Raw genomic sequence first — 21364 nt, forward strand, 5'->3', positions numbered from 1 at the left:
TAGATTATGGCCACAGGGGGCGGACAACAGATAACATTAATATAAACAATCAATTAGACGCTGGGTAATTAAAAGTTAGCGATGAGCTTGAGGCAGGTTAAAAATGCACTGCTTCTATGCATGAGATGGTAAAGTTGCGTCATATTGTGATATAATAAATATATATTATTTAAATCTTGTCCGTCTAATCACAATAAATTCTTATTAAATATTAAAATATTACATTAATTAACATTTAAAATATTTAAAATATTAAATGATGTTCTTTATCGAAATATTCTATTTACATTAGACCATCATTTTTCACACGACATGTTCCAATTCCTAAAAGAACTATCTTCAGGTGTATATAATTATATAAACCTTCAAAACGATAATAACTTAAATACAATTTCTATATATTATTTTAGCGAACATTTTTTTATCAGATATCTATGCAGCAAATTAGTTTATTTCTTAGCAATTAGAATAAATGCTTTAAAACTCAAGACATACTTACCAACCTGTGGATCATATATGTTCATTTCTGTACGCGTTTTCAACAAAACAATAAATCAACCCTAACACCTCTAATACATTTTTGATGAGTGCGAGTACACAGAGTGGATAAATCATAAAATAGGGAGTCGTAGAAGAATTAAGTTAAAAATTCGATCAAAAAGCCAAAATTCCTACGCAAAAACAGAAACTGTGTAACATATTCAATCCTGTCTTATGTTATACAACACAATATAATGTAATTGCCCTACGTTAACGTCATGAATGATTAAGTTGAAAATCCAGAGTTCTGTTTTATAAAAGACAACTGTACCGCTAACAAAAGCCGATTTCTTCCATTCAAGATCATTTTTTTAAGAACAGCCAATTCCGTTCAATTCTGGTGGTTATACACTCACCTTCTTATTCAGTCCTGTAAATCGAGATAATTATAGGGCTTATTCATTGATATTCTTACATGGAATTTCTCTTCAAAAAAGAATCCGCTCACAGAATTCCCTTGGCATCGGATCTCGTACTCCATTCACAGTTCAGTAAAGGAAACATAAGGTGACAATAATTTCACGCCAGAGTACCTTCCGGTATAACAGCTTTCATATGCTCTTCCGAAATCTAAATACTAGCACAGATTATTCACGTCACCCGATGATCTTTTCTTTAAAAATCTGTGAGCACTTCTGCTATCCTTCTGTGTAATCCCTGACATAAAGTAAAGTTTGTCCCACTATACGCCATGTAGGCGTTTGGGGTGAGAGGATGTATAGCTCCTCTCTTCCTTGACCTCGGCACTAGATGGGGGGTGAGTGGTCAGCATCACGCCACGGCCGGCTTTACCCCCGGGAAAGGACCCCGGTACCCATTGTAGAGGAGGCTGGGTGGGCCCCAGAGCCGGTCTGGACGCAGAGGCTAGAGGAAAAATCCTCTGCTCCCGTCGGGGATCGAACCCCGGTCGTCCAGCCCGTAGCTACTGACTGAGCTATCCCGGCTCATGTAATCCCTGACATACCGAATTGTTTCTTCGGCAAGTATTTCTCCATACACTTTCACGCAATAAAATTTGCAAATGGTCATTTTCTCACCGCAGAAATCAACTTTGTAAGTCTACATTTATGATTCTTATCTGTCTTCTTCTTAATCTTGCTTGAATTACCAATCAACGCTATCCTTTGCTGCGATCTGCCATGGCCCAGCATAGCTTCTGCCCCATATTTTGACAACCCGTTCTTTCCTTCCGAACCTCCTATTAATCCACGCAGTTAAATTACCTCTCTCTTTGACAGTGAATTTTTCTCTCTTAATTCTTCATTAGGAATATCCCAAACATTATTACTTCTAGATTAATCAGATGTCTGCTAATTAATTTAAAGCATCTTTTCATTATATTGTTTGTTATGAATTGTTTTTATCAATTCTTGGATGAGACATTCATTTATTTTTCTTTGAAGTTGTCAAGTTCTATTATACCAAAAATTTTACGAGTAAAATGAGCAATTTTTACAAAAAAATCTTGAACACCACAACATCCTGAACGAATAACAAAATGAAATAATATTAAAAAGCGCTTAACAGATATTAATGGTTAGAAAATATATCACTTGCAAATTTTAAAAGCTCTCTTAATACTTTGTTTTAGTGTAACTTTTCCCACTTTCTAATTTCTGCATGCTGTAATGTAGTGTACTTAAAGTCACGTAAAGACGAGTTCAAAAAAAAAATATATATATATTTATTTTGTATAAAATTCTTAAGAAAACGAAGACAATTTTCTGGGGAAACGAAGGGTGTAGGAATATGAAAAAATCAAAACAGTCATAGAAGACGGAAAACGATGGTCCAGAACACTGTGAAAACAAAACCCATTTCTCTGATGACAGGATGCGAAGAAAAGGGAAGAAATAGCAACACTCTTCCAGCTACTAGAACAGTACCACAACGAATGGCAACAACAACAGAAGCCCACCGATGAAGAAACGGAAACACAAGACATTGGAGCCCCTCAAGTTCCTGAAGACTACTCAAATCTACCAAACCGCATGCCAGTCGAAACAAAGTTCTTCAGGTCTCAGGATGGAGTAGCCAAAGACGAAACAAAGAGAGGCAACTGTAAGTACAGAAACATTTGTCTCAGATTTTGGGTTCTCACACAAAACCTCACATCTAACAATAATAATAACGGCTTCTGTGTGTATGGAACTATAGCAATTTGTAACCTCATACGATACGAACACTTTCAAAGTTGTAGGTATATCTTCAAATTTATATGAACCTTTTTAAAAAACTAAAATTATCTTCAATTTTAATATTTATTCATAATCATTTTATTTGAAATATATTTAATAACTACTCTCTGTAATAATTATAAATTTCGTAACAGCAAATTGTATTTCAATCACAGTTCTCCTCTCACCTTCACTATTATCTTAGCCACACGGTTCAACGGATGACAACAGTTATTAAATATATCCTGCTTTTGGAATGACACTAGAATATTCATTTCAATATCACTTTCTTAAATATTACAAAAGAAAACAAAGAGTCGTGACATTCCACGAGTAATGCAATGTCAATTTTTTAAATTTGGTTAAGTTGTTCTAAGTGAAAACGTCAAATATCTTATTCAAGTAGCTCAGTCACTTAACATTTTTTGGAAAAAAAATGGGGACATGCTAAGAATATTCCATTCTTAATTACCACCAATGGGTTTCCACTCTAACAGATCTTCACAAATTTATGTCAAATTTTCTTCAATTTATAACTGGCGTAACTGATATAAGACTGAATAACAAAAAACAATTTGTTACTGAACTCTGAAGAAAAGGTAACTTTAAGTCTGGAATAAGCTTATAACATCGTGTGATGATCTAATTCCAACCTATGCTTTTTAATATATGCAATGCTTGGTTATAATGTTGTAAAATGAAATCCACTAACAAAATCTCTGACAAAGAATTAACAGTCAAAAATAGTACAAAACTAACTTATGTACACGGCTTTCATTCCTTCAAATGCACGTATTCAATTAACAGTTAAAAACAGCTACCATTACTTAACAACAGCTGTTCAGGTCATCAGGACATCATTGCATGTGGTCATGTCGCAGAACACACAGTTCGGATACCAGAATAACAACACGCAAATTACAGGGACATACAGGACTTCGTCCAGTGAAGTCTCATTTGGCTTATTATCAAATATATTTCTCTTTCATTTTAGACATGTCCTTATGCCACTTCAAGATCTGCAATATGGGTCGCAAACGAAACTTTCGTTGGAATCCTTGGATCCGTCGCTGAGCCTAACTGATTTCAACACTCATTTGACTCCCTTATATATTTTTTTTTATTTATTCAAGGCAAGGCAAAATAAACCCAAGATCTGATAAAACCTACAAAAATGTTGTCCTAAATATTTCTTCTGCATGGTTAACCCTCCCAAATTTCTTATATAAAATCAGATGTATTGTAATTTAATTGTCATTTTTTTTTATGAAAATATTTTATATTAAAGTTTCATGCCATAATATTATAAACACAACTATGATTATTCATATATTGCACTGTCCTCATTAATTTTTATTTTAGATTTTATCTAGTACCTTCTAATTTTATGTCCCGTGCCAAGCACATGAGTTTAATAGCTTTAATATTTAACTCTTCACCTTTAAAACTGAGGACTGATTATAACGACCTGCTTGCATGAATGTTACTTTGTGGATTAACAACACGAAAACCGGAAATTCTTAAAAGCACGTTTGTGAGAATCTGTTGCTTTATGTTTCACGCTTATGGAGAAGATGACATTTGTCAGGTGATAATTTTGGAATTATAAAAATGCATGCTATATAGCTGGTTGCTCTGACACACGCACACACAAAAAAAAACAGCGTTACCACCAAATCAGTACAGATCTGTATAGGAATGGCAAAAGTTCAGTGGCAGCAGATAGCTGTCGGTATAATATCAACCAGCTTACATTTCTGCACATCTAAAATCATGTTTACAAGAAATAATCCTAGAGAAAACTGAAGCTGCAAAAGGATGTAATATGAATGGTGAGGTACACCTGAAGCATGAGGTACCCATTGTCTCTCACATTCATATGGTCACATGGTTGGTCCCACCATTTTGTCCATGCTGTTACAAAATGGTGGGACCAACCATATGGTCACATGGTTGGTCCCACCATTTTGTCCATGGTGTTACAAAAAACTACACAATTTTGTTCTGTCCAAATATAACACAAAACTTTCCTTACATTATTTAATATTTCTCTTTCTGGTGTTGCTTCTGCATGAACACTTGCATCAGAATACAGTGAGGACATCTGGTAGCTACGCTCGTGGCACAACATAGCCTTTCTACTATGCATGATCACCGTGTTAGTTTCCCACACCGAGCGGCACAGCTGCCAAATGTATTCATTGTACAGGTCATAGATAGTTTTTTTAATTTTTAGCATGCTGTTGTGAATGAAACTTTGGAATATTAAATAGCTTTACATAAAACGTTTTCAATTAACTAACAATGTAAATGCACCATTACTGCAATCATAACTAAGTCTGTAGGACGCACGAGAAAATAATGTTACTTTCTGAAATCCTCACGCAACTCTGAGCAGTCTGATATTAGAGAATAGTCCGATTCTGAATGCTGAACGTTCAGATGGGAGTCTTACAGCATTTATAATCAACAAATGAGTTCATTGCTTTGTTAATTAGTAACACACAAATAGAGAAAGAATGTTCATTTTGAAAAGTCTCTGAAAGCAATCAACATCATACACAAAACCTCTAAAGCTTTATAACTTAGGCAGTTGAAACAAAACAAAAGACTTTCAGCGCCTCTTGTCAATAGTGACGCAACAGAACATGAACTATGGTCTCAGGCGTAATGTCAAGCTTGACAGAAATGTGACATACTGAATTTACAAAATGTTACTGCTAACAGAACAGCAATGAAAGAAATCTGTAGTATTCTCGTGTCAAATACAAACTCAACTGAACATAGTCGTTATTAAAGATCTGTTATTTGCTCAACTGGTCGAGAAATTGATAAAAGATGGCCACCTGACGCGGCTTGTAACCCGAGAATCTTTTATCAACTTCATATTTTGGTCAAGAAATGTCTTATGGTCTATAGAACCCAAAGGTTCATTATCATGTTCAATATAATATTTGATTATCATATGGAATACTAATTTCACATGAACAAATTTTTGTAGATGTTTCCGAAATCTTAATAAACACAAAATAGATTTGCAGTGATGGTGTTAAGAAGTTACGTCCTATACGTTAAACTTCCATCTTTGTTTACTTTCAGATCCGCCACCACTTTGCTACTTCAAGATCTGCAATATGGGTAGAAAACGAAATCCTCATTGAACTTCTGAACTCTACGCAGAAAGTAGCAAAGGAAAGTGACTCTCTACATTCCTCATCCTTCAAAATCCCAGAATAAAAATATAAATTATGAAATAAAAATGTCAGCATCTTGAATTTTGTTTTAAGCAATCACAGATATTTTCACACTTTGAAAGTGAACTAACACTCTCAATTAATATTATTTAGAATTATTACAACTTAAAAAAACACTAGTGAAAATGCCAGATTGTGAGGGAAAGAAATATTCCTTCCCATGGCCTATGTCATCATTTTCATACAGTGTAAAAAAGTTTTTTGTTCAAATGCTGACTGCAAAGAAATGAAAGACATTCCCATAATACGATGTTTGATGTACATTAGTGCTACAGTTAACTGTATTAATATTTTATCAAGAAACAGTCACAATTTCCGACCTGAATACTTAGCGTCAAAACATACTGAAAAATTCTGAACATATTTCATGTGAGACCTTAAATCTTCACTGAAATTTCAAAAGATCATGAATTGTCAGGGCATAAATATCAATGAAGAAATTGTGGCAGATAAGTCTGGTTATTCCAGACACGAGAGCTACAATTTCTTTGTGTTTCAAATTAGTCAAATGTGGAAGCTGGACTTGGTGTCTACAATAACTTCGAGACTTCATTCTGTTCATTTAAAACATATTCCTATTTCATTTCACACTCATGTTACGAAAAGAATTAAAGCTCAAATGGCATCACATATCTTTTGTACAACTTTCAATATTGATGTTAATCTGGACTGGACACATTCAGCCTAGCCAAAGCAAAGACAGTGTCGATGTGAAGACAATAACAGTAAACTCCACACCCCAATTCTCAGCCCTTCTCCACCCTATTTCATTTATATTTAACACATTCAACTTAGAAGTACTGAAAAATAGTATTTTAAAATTTCAAGTATGTATAATAAAATGAAAATAAGAAAATATATATCCAACAGTAAAACATTACCTAAAGTGTATTTATTATATCATTTATATACATTTAAATTATTTAATTGCTATTGCGTACCTGTACCCAATTTTGTGTTGTTGTTGTAGCAGATATTTTCAACTTTATTATTATTATTATTAATATTATTATTGTTTTGTTATTATTATCATTATAATCTGTCACCATAAAGTAATAAATGTGTAGTACTTGCATTGCATTAACTTTTGTCTCAAACTATCCATTAAATCATTCATAAGACCATTTTAACAGATGAATAAATTTTGAAAATAAGAAATTAATAATAAAGTAAATTTCAGATCAGATATTGATGCTGTTATTTAATGTAATACTGCAATTTTTGTTTGCAAGGAAAGGATTGTGAATTCTGTAAAAATTCTTATTTTCAAAACTGCTTAAACATCTTATTTATTTATTTATTCAATAATTTATTTATTTAATTACCGTTCATTTATTTACTTACTCACTCATTCATGCATAATTATCAAGTCATGCTGACCTGGTTTCACCTGACTTCTCAAGTTTAAGGTACGTGTACTGACGCAGACAAGGAAACGCGACAAAGATGGCTATCTTTCAGGTTCTGCACCATGCAGTCTGGTAGAAATTTACCAATATTTCAGAGGTCTTAATGCCTCCATCATCAGGGAAAGTATAAATATGAACAGACAACAGGATGTGTTTAAGAACGTAATTATAAGACAACAACTTATAACGTGATGCGCGATCGTAAGAGTTTTAAGTTTCAGAGGGTTGGTAATATGTACTGAAAAAAGCTCTGCTGTGATCAAAGTCCACAAATCTGGCCGTAAATGATACGAGAGCAATTATATATGTCTGACATAATGTCCACTAAGAGTTTCAAAAAGGCAAATGAAATAATTATTCTCAAAAATATTAGGCAGCGCAACAAAATTTCTAGCTGGTGTCTAGGTGTCCAGGGTCCGTAAAGCCCCAAAATGAAGCCAATGTTTACAACATACACGTTTTGCAGAAATGTGATTAACTCTACTCACATAACATTAAACATATCTTCTTCCTCAAACGTTTCCCAATTAAACCAGGGTAACCACAACTACTAAGAAACATGTCACCACGGCTTGTGACAGTGGGGACAATGGTTATAAGCAATGAAAGCAAACACTAGAAATACATACTCACAGTCATAAAACTGCCAGAAAAATCAATCAGCAACTGCAAGGACAGAAGATATCCGTCTTCTGGGTTATTGCGCTGTGTAGTCTGGTCGATGTTTACCAACGTTTCAGAGGTCATACTGCCTCCATCATCAGGGTGGCTTTCTTGATCCGAAGAGCCTCGAATCAAGAAAGCCACCCTGATGACGGAGGCAGTATGACCTCTGAAACGTTGGTTAACATCGACCAGACTACACAGCGCAATAACCTAGAAGACGGATATCTTCATACTCACCGCTGTGAGAACCTCAAGTCTTACAACTGCAAGGACAGTTAAGAGTCAACTAATACCGCATGTGAATGGATTAACATGTCTGAATAGTACATCCCACAAAGCAACTATTATGACCATCCATTCTGCTACAGTATTTCACCGCAATGATTAATATACAATTTTGATTCATGTCATACTTTATTCTCATACTAATTAAACTTTATATTTATTGTAGACGCTGCACTATTATATTTTGTTTATCTGTTGGCTTTAGCTAATGTTTATAAAGTTACAATGCCAATAAACTTTCAGTGTGTAAGTCCTTCTAAATGAAATGTAAGTACGGATGGTATTTTGTAGTGGCACGTTCATTTTAGTAGCATGCAAGTCACGTGACTAAAATGCCAAAAAGATTTAATCCAGATTATTCAATGATTTGAATGCTTAGTAGTGGTGCTGAAACCACGATAAACCTTTGTATGAAATTAAGACTACGCTAGACAGTCACTGGCAAAACAATGGAATGAGGTACAGCTGAACTCAGTATGTACTATTATGTAAAAAGTCAATCAAATTAAAGTTTAATTATGTCCTATACACACATCACATGAAGATTCACATCCACGAAGTTAAAAGCAAAATGTTATTTCATTTAAAACTAAATTCCAACAGCCATTTTTTCATCGTTAAATATCTCGAGTACATATGCAAATATTATTCTGAGATGTCATCAGCTCAACCGTCGATAACCAGCAGCTCATCAACACTAAATTATTCCTTGAATAATTACCAAGATTTCTATCAAATCAGAAGAACCAAAAACTGGTAATTAAGTGAAAGTTTGTAAAATTATTGCAGTTAGAAAATATACTTACAAGATTTGAATTAACTCCTGGCACCAAAATATCCAACACCACAAATATCTAAAAACAAGAATATTTCCATTAGTCTGAATGATTATGACTACAAAACATGCACTTGTATACCACAAAATTAATTATAACTTTTTTTTAATTTATGTTTACTGGACCTAACACTAACATAATACAATTAAAATGAATTTAGACTAACTTAAACTACTGCTAAGTCAGACTTGTTGGAAACAATGTGTTCACAAACAACACAGAAGTTGATTTTACCTTTGCTAATACAAATTAAATATGCTTGAGTATACATGGTCAACATGTAATAAAATTACATCAAAATAAATAAATTTAGAAAAAAATGCAGAAATTATTCAGTCACTTGATGACGAGATTCAGAGGCAGGCCCAGACTTACAGCAAGAAAGTCTATGAGATATTCCCAAAGCATTTCCATTGCTTAAATGAACTCATATTATTAAGATTACACCTAAAATACTGCATAAAACACACTAATAATCGCATTACATTGAATGTAGTATGCAGTTTTATCATGGGCAGGAAGGCTCAAGATATTAACAGAATGTGAGAACACTACAGTCATTTGTTACAACACACAGAATAGCATTTCACATTCCCTTATTATCTTTTTCACCTTGTGGCATCTTAAGAAACACAAAACATGAAAACATGTATCCCCATGTGAAAAGAACCAATAACTTTTGAAAAGTATATGACTAAAATGGATCCAAGATACAAGACATGCCGCATGTCCAAGGTACGACACACACCAAAATTCAGAAAATTATTTAAATAACCTCCACACTTGGCAAAGAACAATGCACAGTGTTGCACTATGATACTTTCATGTAGTATAAAATGTGTTGCCATTTCCTTAAGAAAACATGAATTTGTATCATTAACAATAAAACAACTTAAAATATTTTCTCAACCAACTTATAAATAGAAATTTTGCTTAAGAAAATTAACAAATCTTTCAATGGCAGTGAAATTACGACTAGCTGCTTCCAGAAGGTTGTCAAGCTTAAATAATTACTTTCCAAAATTTCCCACCACATGCAATCGCATATACCTGACATGGGCCATGGTACAAGATGATTCAAACTTGTCCCTCATATAGTGCCTATTCAAAAAGCAAAACTAATTCTCAGTAATTTTGGATGTAACACGTATGTTTTGACAAGACACAAAGAAAACATTTGTGTAATGCATTTTCATAAGTCAGCAAACCTATCTCCAACTAATTCATTCCTCATTGTACATATTTAGCCAAATGGCTTCTTTCTTGAATAAATCGTTATGTACATGAAAATAAATCATGCACAGTTGCTCCTTAATCTAGGTTTCTGTATAGTTATTAGGCCTGTAATTCTATACCCAACCAACTGAACATCATATTTAATTGGCTAGAATGAATTAGGTTTGATTTTATACATTCAGTGGAGCATCAGGATGTACAACAAATCAGTGAACACAAACAAAAAAAACACACAATATGGAAATCAAGACACAATATTCTCTTGTATCATATTTTAGATGGAGTAGACTCAAATATCAGCCTGAAGATTGGGTATTCATACAGGTTTCTGGTGGCCTTCCTCAGTTCTTCCAGGCAAGTGCCAGACTCATGTATTAAAATCATACTATGACAGTTTCCTCCCACATCCATTCCAATTCATTATTTACTGATTTCATCAATCGACGCCACATAATCTGATCAACCACGAACGTCCCTTCTATATTTCAAAATTTGGTTTTTATTTAGATGAGAGATGAAGGTAGCCCTTTACGCACCATTTTCACAACTGCATCGTAAGGATACACTAAACATACATTAATTTTGAAAAGATTTCAAATACAATGACCATTATTATACATCACATGCAGTATAGTAACAAAGCATGTTCAGAAGTTTGTGGGAAATACCGAAATTAGCACATTACGAATGATATTAGGAGAAATAATATTTTCCGCGATATACCTTGTGTACAGATTCAAATACACCTTCACTACCACCGATTACCCAGGTGCACCAATCAGTCCTCAAAACATAACCTATCACGATATATTAAATCTATCAGCCAACGGCGGCAATGAGATCCAAACCAGAAATTTCAACCAATGATGTGTAAATCCAATGCCAAGGTAGCGCCGGTGCATATTGTGCTGCCACCTGTGAACATTCATACGTAAACACAACGTAAAAGTGCGACAAAAGCAATAGCTCGGTCGGTAAGAATGAATTGCCACTGTGAAATCCTGTGAAATTTTTTTGCAAAGTTGGTACAAATCTCTTCATGGTCATAAGTATTCACATACTTGTCCCATAAAAAGAAAGAACAAAAGATAACAAAAACATGCTAAATAAATTATCGGCTATGTAATATTGTATGCGTATTAGGAATTCAAGTTACAGACATGAGATCCTGTATTCTTCTAACTGTAATGTGTAATGTAATCTAAGGATATTACTAACCTCTGTTGAACTCCACCGGTTTAATAAAAATAGAACTGCAAAATCGTCTGTGCACAGTGAGTACGTAAAGTCTAACAAACGTATAGAGAACATTTTGTGTTTCTAACTTTACCAGTACGTAGACTCTTTGGCCAGTTTCGAGACACAAGATAACTCGTATCCCGATCGGGATATGAACCAGAAACGACAACATATTCACGGACCACCATTATAGTAACACGTGCAATGTCATTCGAATCACAAGAACTCGGGTTCTAAGAAGTGGCTGACCTTGAGAGAATGCCCCCATCATTGTCTCGCTGCAGACCGCCTCAGATGACGTACGAATTGAAGGAGAGAAGTCACGTTCCAGCTTTACACACGGTGAGTACTCGAGTCTTGCTGACTGCTTTAAAGCTTCGTATGGGGAACGTTGAACGCATGAACTTCTTTTGTGTCGTGGTTTTAGTGTGGTTATGGGCACTATCGAATAATTATTTCAAACCAGAACGAAACTCTGGAATTATCATTCGATAATGAAGATGGCTGTAGTCTTGATTACTACGCCGTGCAGTCTTGTTGAAGTTTACCGACGTATCAGAGGTGACTACCGCGTCTATTATCAGGGTGTCGGTGAACTTCTACGATGCTACACGATGCAGCAACCCATAGGAGAGTCGGCCGTCTTCAAACTTGTAGTTACAACCTGAAATCTCATGATCATTTGATAGTTTTCATTTGAATCATCATTCAGGTGATGGTATTAAATCGATGGAAAATGTTTAGACTGTAATAAACGCCTCAGTCCAATATGAAATTTATGTTTTAATGTATTTTTTGTTGTAATACGTGTCGGCGAGGCCCTGGGCGAGATTGACTAGGAAGGCCACAGCTAATTTCAGTTATAATTTTAACGAACAAATTTAGAAATCTGAAGATAATTCAAATAAAAAAGATGCGTTGTTCTGTACACGGCCGTAAACAGCATCAGTGTTGAGCTTTGACATGAAGTGTCTGTACTCTTACGTCATAATCAGGTGACATGCTGAGCAGGAAGTGTAGCAGTAAGGCGCGACTGGATGGCCGGACCGCGGTAGTCACAGGAGCCAACAGTGGCATCGGGAAGGCGACCGCCCTGGATTTGTTTCGTCGAGGTAAGGCAACTCAGAAATTGGGATAAATTAATAGTAATGAAGTGATTTAATCCAATAGGTTATCCAAATTGGCCATCCCATCACTAGATAGAAAAATACTCTCGTATTCACATGTGTTTGAAATTCAATTTCTCATGATATCCGTCGTATTTCTCATATATTGACGTACCAAAATTACAATGGTATTTAGACTCGGAGTACGTTGATTGCAATGCCAAAACTTTCAAGTGTTATAAGCACGTGCTTAACAGAACATGTCGATCAAAAGGCTCGAAGAAACATATCGATTTGACTGTTTTCATATTGTCGGCGTTGAACCTAGAGGGTGACTGATCTAAAGGTACAATTTGTCTGCACGCGACAGAGACAAGGGACCGAGGCAGGCGACAGAGTTACGAGACCGAGACTGGTCGCTTCCTGTCTGCTCTCTGTACAATCGTATGAAGTACAATTACGAGCGCGAGACAGAGACAGGCGACAGAGACAAAGCACAGGAGACCGCTCTCGGACCAATAGTGTCTCGCGACGGGCTCAGGCAGCACGTGTGTTGTTGAGTAAAATAATGGCAGAAATTAGATTTACTGGTGACCAAGATGAGCAATTGGTAGAATTAGTAGCAGAAAATGATAAATGATTCTTTATTAACAGACAGAAAGATCCTTCTTCGCGTCTGGTTTTGAATATTGAACTCATAGGTTTTCTTTGTTTCTTTCGCAACAAATAACACAGCAACACATCATCTTCTTCTTATTCTTCTTCGAGTAACCTTTTTAGAAGCATTCTTGTACTCATTTTTCACAGAATATGTGCACGTATGTCTCAACAAAACAAAGAAAACAAACACTTCGCCGCATGTCTCGGTCGTCACCTCAAAAGTGTGTGGCGACAAGCTGCGATGTGTCCGTCTCCCGTCTCTGTCGCCTGCTTCGGTCGCTTGTCTCTGTCGCGTGCAGCCAAATTGTACCTTTAGCTGTTTCGCTGTCTCTCCAGGTGGCCGAATTATCTTGGCTTGCCGGGACCTGAAGCGCGCACAGGAAGCTGTTGACGACATCAGGAGACAAACTTCCGGTATCGAGGGTCTCGGAGAACTGGTGATTGTGCATCTGGACTTATCGTCCCTCGCCTCGGTACGAGAGTGCGCCAAGAATTTGTTACGCACTGAGAAACAAATCCACCTTCTCATCAACAATGCTGGTAAGTCACACGACGACCTGGGTTCAAATCCCGAGGTTTCTAAACACGTGCGACCGGAAGATAATACAGTTAACCGACCGGTTCGAATAAGAATGTGGATTATTACATCTCGATAGTCGGTAATACTGGGATTTCATTTCGCAGGAGTGTGTTTCATCCCCAAGAGATTGACAAAGGATGGCTTTGAGATGCACCTCGGCGTGAATCACTTCGGACACTTCCTCCTCACCAGTCTCCTTCTTCCTTGCATTATCCGCTCGGCCCCAGCCAGAATTATCACAGTGTCATCAAAGTTTCACACAATGGGTAAATACAAATAGAAACAAATTTCTTTTCTGCATAATTGCGATAGTTACATTTATCTACAAACTTCACTGCAACATTGCGGAAGACAGTCGTGTTTAATCTGCTGGTAAATTAACATTTAAAATGTTTAACCTGCCATTACAGATCCAAATATACCTCTAGATGACGTCGCTTGGGAAAACCAGACATTCAGTACTTTTAAAGCGTACTCACAGTCAAAGCTGGCAAATATTCTGTTCACCAAGGAATTGGCCAACAAATTACAAGGTAAAGGCACGAGGCATGGATAAGTTTGCTTTCAGCTCGTAAATACGAGAAGGAAGACTCGATTGAAAGAACCCGAAAAGAGATTCACAATTTTAGTGTAGAACCCTGATACTCTATACCCCTAAGGTACATTTTAATATTTGAGGAGGATATTTGGGCCTAGGAGGGAAGACGATGGGACGTGGAGAAAACTGCATAATGACGAGCTTAAAAATCTGTACTCCTCCCCCAGTATTGTCAGGGTGATTAAGTCGAGGAGAATGAGATGGACGGGGCATGTAGACCGAATGAATGGTACAAGAGGTGTGCACCGGGTATTGGTCGGGAAATCTGAAGGGAATAGACCGCTGGAGAGACCTAGACGTAGATGGGAGGATAATCTCAGGCGGGATCTATGGGAGATAGGAGTTGAAGGAGACTGGATTTTGTTGGCCCAGGACAGGGCTTTGGTTAATTCGGTGATGAACCTTCGGGTTCCGTAAGCCATCTGGTTGGTTGGGTCCACTATTTGGGAAGCCTGAGGGGAAGATGCCTCTGGGGAGACCTAGACGTAGATGGGAGGATAATGTCAGGCGGGATCTATGGGAGATAGGAGTTGAAGGAGACTGGATTTTGTTGGCCCAGGACAGGGCTTTGGTTAATTCGGTGATGAACCTTCGGGTTCCGTAAGCCATCTGGTTGGTTGGGTCCACTATTTGGGAAGCCTGAGGGGAAGATGCCTCTGGGGAGACCTAGACGTAGATGGGAGGATAATGTCAGGCGGGATCTATGGGAGATAGGAGTTGAAGGAGACTGGATTTTGTTGGCCCAGGACAGGGCTTTGGTTAATTCGGTGATGAACCTTCGGGTTCCGTAAGCCATCTGGTTGGTTGGGTCCACTATTTGGGAAGCCTGAGGGGAAGATGCCTCTGGGGAGACCTAGACGTAGATGGGAGGATAATCTCAGGCGGGATCTATGGGAGATAGGAGTTGAAGGAGACTGGATTTTGTTGGCCCAGGACAGGGCTTTGGTTAATTCGGTGATGAACCTTCGGGTTCCGTAAGCCATCTGGTTGGTTGGGTCCACTATTTGGGAAGCCTGAGGGGAAGATGCCTCTGGGGAGACCTAGACGTAGATGGGAGGATAATCTCAGGCGGGATCTATGGGAGATAGGAATTGAAGGAGACTGGATTTTGTTTGGCCCAGGACAGGGTCCCGTGGAGGGCTTTGGTTAATTCGGGGATGAACATTCGGGTTCCGTAAGCCATCTGGTTGGTTGGGTCCACTATTTGGGAAGCCTGAGGGGAAGATGCCTCTGGGGAGACCTAGACGTAGATGGGAGGATAATCTCAGGCGGGATCTATGGGAGATAGGAGTTGAAGGGGACTTGATTTTGTTGGCCCAGGACAGGGTCCGGTGGAGGGCTTTGGTTAATTCGGTGATGAACCTTCGGGTTCCGTAAGCCATCTAGTTAGTTATCATTAAGAAATGTCTTCCATCCTACTATCAGTTCCTTTGTCTTTCGTAAAATATTCTTTTCTGTGCATCCATAGACTTCTGTAACCAAGTTGAAACCAGTCCTGGTGATTACATTGGACTGACAATGGCTTTAGTCTAAAAAGAGGCTTTCAAATTTATAATTATAACACAGGAACAGGAGTGACAACGTATGCCGTGGAGCCAGGTGTGGTATCGACTGATGCCCTGCGGTATGCAAATGAGTCCATGTTCCAAGGTGCGAGGTGGCTGCTTCGAATGTTTAGTCCTCTGGCAAAAACAGCGACACAGGGAGCCCAGACAACGATTTACTGTGCAGTGGACGAGAAGGTGGTCGCAGAGAGTGGGTTTTACTACGGGTGAGTGAACTGATGAGTGGGAATCTTAAAATTACACTTTACGTTGTATTGCAGCTGGAATTTGTTTTGTATTGGTGCAGGAAAAACGTCGTTTAACACAGGCACTGAAACTACATGACATGATGGTCACTCTGATTCATACAGATCGGCATAAATAAGCGTTTAAAAAATAACTTTAGAATAACCTTGAAAGTTTCGAAGGCATCTATTCGGGACGCCTAGGGATGGATATTGTCGTGACCTTTACATGAAACTGAACGATCATTGACCTAAAACTGACATGAGCATGGTCACTCAGATTCCTACACATCGGCAGAAACAGGCGTTTGAAAAAATTACTTTTAAATGATCTTGAAAATTTTAAACGCTGGTTGGGATATTGATGTGACCTTGACATGATGTTGACCTGTTCTTGACCTCAATCTGGCATGAGTGATTCCTCACACATAACGAACGTAAGGTTAGCGAACGTAACCTAACACAACCTAACCTAACCCAACATAACGTAACCTAACCCAACCTAACGTAACCTAACACAACCTAACGTAACCTAACCCAACCTAACATAACCTAACACAACCTAACCTAACCCAACCTAACGTAACCTAACCCAACCTAACGTAACCTAACACAACCTAACCTAACCCAACCTAACCTAACCCAACCTAACCTAACCCAACCTAACCTAACGTAACCTAACCCAACCTATCCCATCGTAATCCAACCTAACCTAATCCAAATTAATCTAATCTAACCAAACCTAACCTAACCCAGTTTAATCTAATTTGCCTAAATCGACTAGACTAATATTCGGAATGTTATTACAAGGACCAAGACATCGAGTTAATTTATCTTTGACCTCAGATATGAACATTGACAATTAGATTCCCACAGATCGGCAGATATATGTCTGATAAGATTGTGACCTTTATCTATCCGTAGCCTGAACTTGAGAAAATATTGTCATTTAAATATTTAGTTCGGTAGAAATAAGCATTACAAAAATGATAATGAAGGACCTGGAAATTCCAAAGGCCTTTTGTCGGCAAACACTTGGGCTGATACCGGCGTCACCTTCTCATGAATGTGACAAACCTAACCGAAACCTTACCTAACACATCATAAACCTGTTATGGTAATTCAGATACCTACAGTTGGGCTTAAATAGGCGTTTGTATAAATAACCGTGAAACGACCTTGAAAAAATTAAGGTCCTTTAACGCTACAACGGATATTGTTGTGACCTTGACAAGCTTAAATGCTTTAAATGAACTGTCTGCCTTCAGAAGGAATTACTTTGAAAATACTGCGTCTAGATCTGATAGTACATAAGAATGTCTGGCCCGAAGGCCCGCGTTCTTTAAACACCGATCTGTGATCTATGAGTCGTAAAAGTTTCTCTTCAGGAGGCAAAGGCTCCTGTGGAAGACTGCTGGAAAACACTGTAGTCAAGCACAAGGTATTCGGAGGATGGCTCAGACGGCACAGCCGCTCATTAACCAAAGAGTGAAGGGATCGACTGAAGGTCGCAAGGCGTGTTTCAATAAGCACGCGATACGTGGTTGCACGAGACAGCGGTACAGCCCATGTTTTGTAACATGAGAAGTCGGTTATCACCCAAGATTGCTGACCTCACGTTAGGTCAAGTCAAGCTGTGTGAACATTAATATACGAGGTGCGATCGGAAAGTTTCTAGACTGCGCGTATAAAATCCCGTACACTTATCTCAGGTATTAAATTCATCCATCACCCTCGAAGTAGTTCCCCTGGGAGTGAACACAACGATCCCAGCGCCGCTGCCAAGCCTGGAAGCATCCCTGGAAATCTTTCTTTGTCAGCCTGTCAAGCACCATCTGCGATTCTGCCTGAATCTCTTCTGTCGTCTCAAATCTCCTTCCCTTTAGCTGAATTTTCATCTTTGGGAAGAGGAAGAAGTCACACGGAGCTTAGAAAGGAAGTTGGGGTCGGTTCTTGCAAGATCTTTGAGCTCCTGACAAACGAGAAGTCAAGTCGATTCTGCTTCTGGTCCTCAGACAGGATGCGTCGCATGTGGAGTTCTTCCTTTAGAATCAGCTGACAGGTCCCATAGCCTATCCCAACAATGTCGCACAAGTCGTTGATGGTACGACGTCGATCTTCGTGAATGGCCTGCCGAATCTTCGTAACATTTGCGGGCGTTGTGCTCGAAGATGGTCGTCCAGAACGCTCGTCATCATCGACAGAGGTTCGGCCATTTTTAAAACGTGAATGCCACACAAAAGTTTGAGCACGACCCATTGCGGACTCCCCAAATGCTTGCTTTAGCATTTCATAGGTTTCCGTAGCCGTTTTGGCGAGTCTTTGGCAAAATTTGTTGCACACGCCATTCCGAAATCGCAGGAGGGTCGGTGTAATGCACTACCAAAACGCCCGTAACTAAGAAACAAATGCTAATTCGATGATTCCGGCTGGCACACTGATTCACTATGAATGTAGGCCGCACCCCCTAGCGGCAGACGCTCGTACTACATCCGGTTTGTCCTCTATTGACACAGTCTTGAAACTTTCCGATCGCACCTCGTATTGCATTTGTTGGAACCAGTTGGCGTGTACCGGGGGTGTTGTCGAACAAAGATGCCTTTAGCTTATACGTTTTACATTCCATTCCAGCAACTGCAGATTATCAACGCCGTCGACTGCAGCGAGGGACCCGGAGAGGGCCAAAATGTTATGGGACGCAAGTGTTCGTCTGGTGGGCCTTGAGAACTGGGACCCGTTCACCGCAGGAGATGTGTTTCCTTCAGACTGTGCTGAGAACACGAAGCTCTGAACAAGCTTTTGCAGCAAGAAACACTGTGCAAATAATCACGCGAAATTTAAACTACGTAATTCTTTTTGTAAATCTGGATGAAAAGAAAAAAAAAATCTCTGTGTTAAGATCTCGAAAGATTATGTTTTTAGACATTAAACTATAAATGATATTGTAGCGTAGGAATGGATTTATTTCACAATATTACAGTTACTTTCTGAATTAATGTCTGTCACTTCACAAGAGAAATTCCTCATTTACTTCGTAATATTCTTCCTCTGATCACGTGATGCCGGTCTGTAAACTCCCAATTCTGCCGTGTCTACGTCACTGCGAGGTCATCAAAAGCGTGAAGCGCTTTGGTCACTGGAGTGGCTGGTCCAGGGAGTTTTTTAGTTCATAGTTCTGTCAATGGTTCCAGAGATTGCTTCAACGCTCCAGAATACGCCACAAGCAGCCACAAGACCTTTCCAGAACTCGATCCATACCACCACACTCAGCCCTCAGCCTTTGTGAGTGTGCGGAAATGGTTGGGGGGGTGAAATTGCCGCTGTAATTCGGACATTGCTATAAGTTTCCAGCACTTTCAGTGACGTAACACAAGGCCGATTTCCGTCGCTGAAGCAGTGGAGCTTTTGACAATATTTTCTACATAAAATTAACAATATTCCCTGAAACTGTTCATTTGATCCGGATTACACTGTCTTAGGTTTTCCAAGAAATATCTTAATATTTTAATATTTTCCGTCAAATCACAATTTTTAATAAGATAATAAAATATAAAATATTTAAAATATCATTTCACGTTCCGCATCGAATGATCGATGAAATTGTGATTTGACGGAAAATATTAAAATATTAACCTAATTCACAATATGACGCAAATATACTACCTTAAGAAATATATTGACTTTCAGACTCAAGTTATTGCAAAACTAATTCTCATAATCGAGTGGTGGATGATAAAATCCTTAGCATCTTAGCCTTGTTTTCGAAAGGTCCCGAATTCGATCCCAACACTCGTAACCATAATTCAATGAAAAGTAGTACGATTTGAAACGCTCAGTAAAATCCAAAGTCGGTCTTCCATTTGCATCAGTCATTGAGGACGATGGCGTTATCAGGATGATGAAATTATCGCAAATTCCCATATAATCATGGGTAATGACGTCTTTATCATCTAAAGTCACGAATCTGAATCGGCTATGGACAGGCCCGTAAGAAATCTGTCAATATTGCAACAATAAATTTCACCAAGGCAGGAATTATGCAACACCCCCCGAAACGTCTGAAGTACCTGTACCACTTACTTAAGACAATCGAATACATGAAGATGGCTGTCTTCTGGGTTGTAGAGTCGTGTGGTCTGGTAGAAGTTTGCCATCGTTTCAGAGATTACGGTTATCTGGGAAGGAGACGACCTATCCAATTCAAAAACCGTCACCCAGGATTTTACTGAACAAAAACCACGAATCTCTACAGGGTGGATTCGAAGACACGTTCGGCTGAGATATTATTCTGGTTCGAACCGTCACAGAGCTGACAAAGCTTCACAGTCTACTAGAACTGGATGCACTCCGTATTTAAGGTCGTCAGTTACAAAAGGGCCCGAAGGTGATATTAAATCGCGTCTAAGTAACTTTTCTCCTTCGGGCCATGTTCTGAACCAGTTTAATATTTCCCACAAATATTTTTTCAGATCCTACATTAACATCATCTATTATTTTTTATTATTATTAGTGTTCTGTCTGAGGACAGGTCCATATGAACAGGATCCTTCCATCCTTTTCTCGGACTGGGACCTGTTCATACACGTTCTTGGCAGATGATCCAGAAGTGGTTTGCCATTGCCTTCTTCTGTGTGTGAATGGGAGGCCACGGAGAAACCGGGGAAGCCCCCGGAGGAAAACTCCGTGTTGCCTAGACCACGGCCTTGCCCAACACAAGTTATAAATTCGGGCACCGCCGGGAATCGAACCCGAGACCCTAGGATTACAAGGCCAGCGTTCTAACCGCTAGACCACCGTGGCGGTTAACATCATCTACACAAGCCTATTATGTCTTCAGAATTCACTTTATTCCTACCTATTTTACATGGGGAAATTTCCTTCCCGACAGAAAGATTAAATTAATTAGCGGAAACTTCATATTTTTTAGTATTCATCGATGTTATTAGGGGGGGGGGGGGACGGTCAGATCATTAAAAATGTAATCGACAG

The 21364-nt window shown here is 38.4% G+C and overlaps 3 protein-coding genes across 10 annotated transcripts in view; 2 read left to right on the plus strand and 1 right to left on the minus strand.

Annotated features, from left to right (window-relative positions):
- CNMa (CNMamide) overlaps positions 1 to 6851 on the plus strand; it is an 87406-nt gene extending 80555 nt beyond the window's left edge. The window contains exons 4-5 of one of the 2 annotated variants that reach the window (XM_022076141.2): positions 2373 to 2601; positions 3712 to 4615. In XM_022076141.2, the coding sequence (XP_021931833.2) occupies positions 2373 to 2601; positions 3712 to 3791 (309 nt within the window). In that variant the 3' untranslated portion in view covers positions 3792 to 4615. Of the gene's footprint in view, positions 1 to 2372; positions 2602 to 3711; positions 4616 to 5816 lie in introns of those variants that run through there. The other variant, XM_022076143.2, reaches the window with a different exon arrangement.
- Positions 1 to 11848, minus strand: part of DNAlig3 (DNA ligase 3) — a 281323-nt gene extending 269475 nt beyond the window's left edge. For 5 of the 7 annotated variants that reach the window (XM_087346940.1, XM_087346937.1, XM_087346951.1 and 2 more), the window contains exons 1-2: positions 11745 to 11830; positions 9138 to 9185 (exon numbers count right to left, since the gene is read on the minus strand). In XM_087346940.1, coding sequence (XP_087203066.1) covers positions 9138 to 9185; positions 11745 to 11830 — 134 coding nt within the window. Of the gene's footprint in view, positions 1 to 9137; positions 9186 to 11126; positions 11266 to 11621 lie in introns of those variants that run through there. The other 2 variants (XM_087346949.1, XM_087346947.1) reach the window with 2 other exon arrangements.
- A 3-nt stretch (positions 11849 to 11851) lies between these two features.
- LOC110835668 (retinol dehydrogenase 12) lies at positions 11852 to 19367 on the plus strand. The gene is made up of 7 exons (XM_022076135.2): positions 11852 to 11984; positions 12638 to 12754; positions 13745 to 13948; positions 14093 to 14254; positions 14399 to 14521; positions 16153 to 16357; positions 19007 to 19367. Exons 2-7 carry the CDS (start codon positions 12643 to 12645, stop codon positions 19164 to 19166), a joined length of 966 nt encoding a protein of 321 aa, XP_021931827.1. The 5' UTR covers positions 11852 to 11984; positions 12638 to 12642; the 3' UTR covers positions 19167 to 19367.
- Positions 19368 to 21364: the final 1997 nt, after the last annotated feature.

Source organism: Zootermopsis nevadensis, unplaced genomic scaffold, assembly GCF_977971745.1.
Source record: "Zootermopsis nevadensis isolate Lab colony 2312 unplaced genomic scaffold, Znev_1.0 Znev_ptg000001l, whole genome shotgun sequence".
In the NCBI taxonomy this organism is placed as follows: Eukaryota; Metazoa; Arthropoda; class Insecta; order Blattodea; family Termopsidae; genus Zootermopsis; species Zootermopsis nevadensis.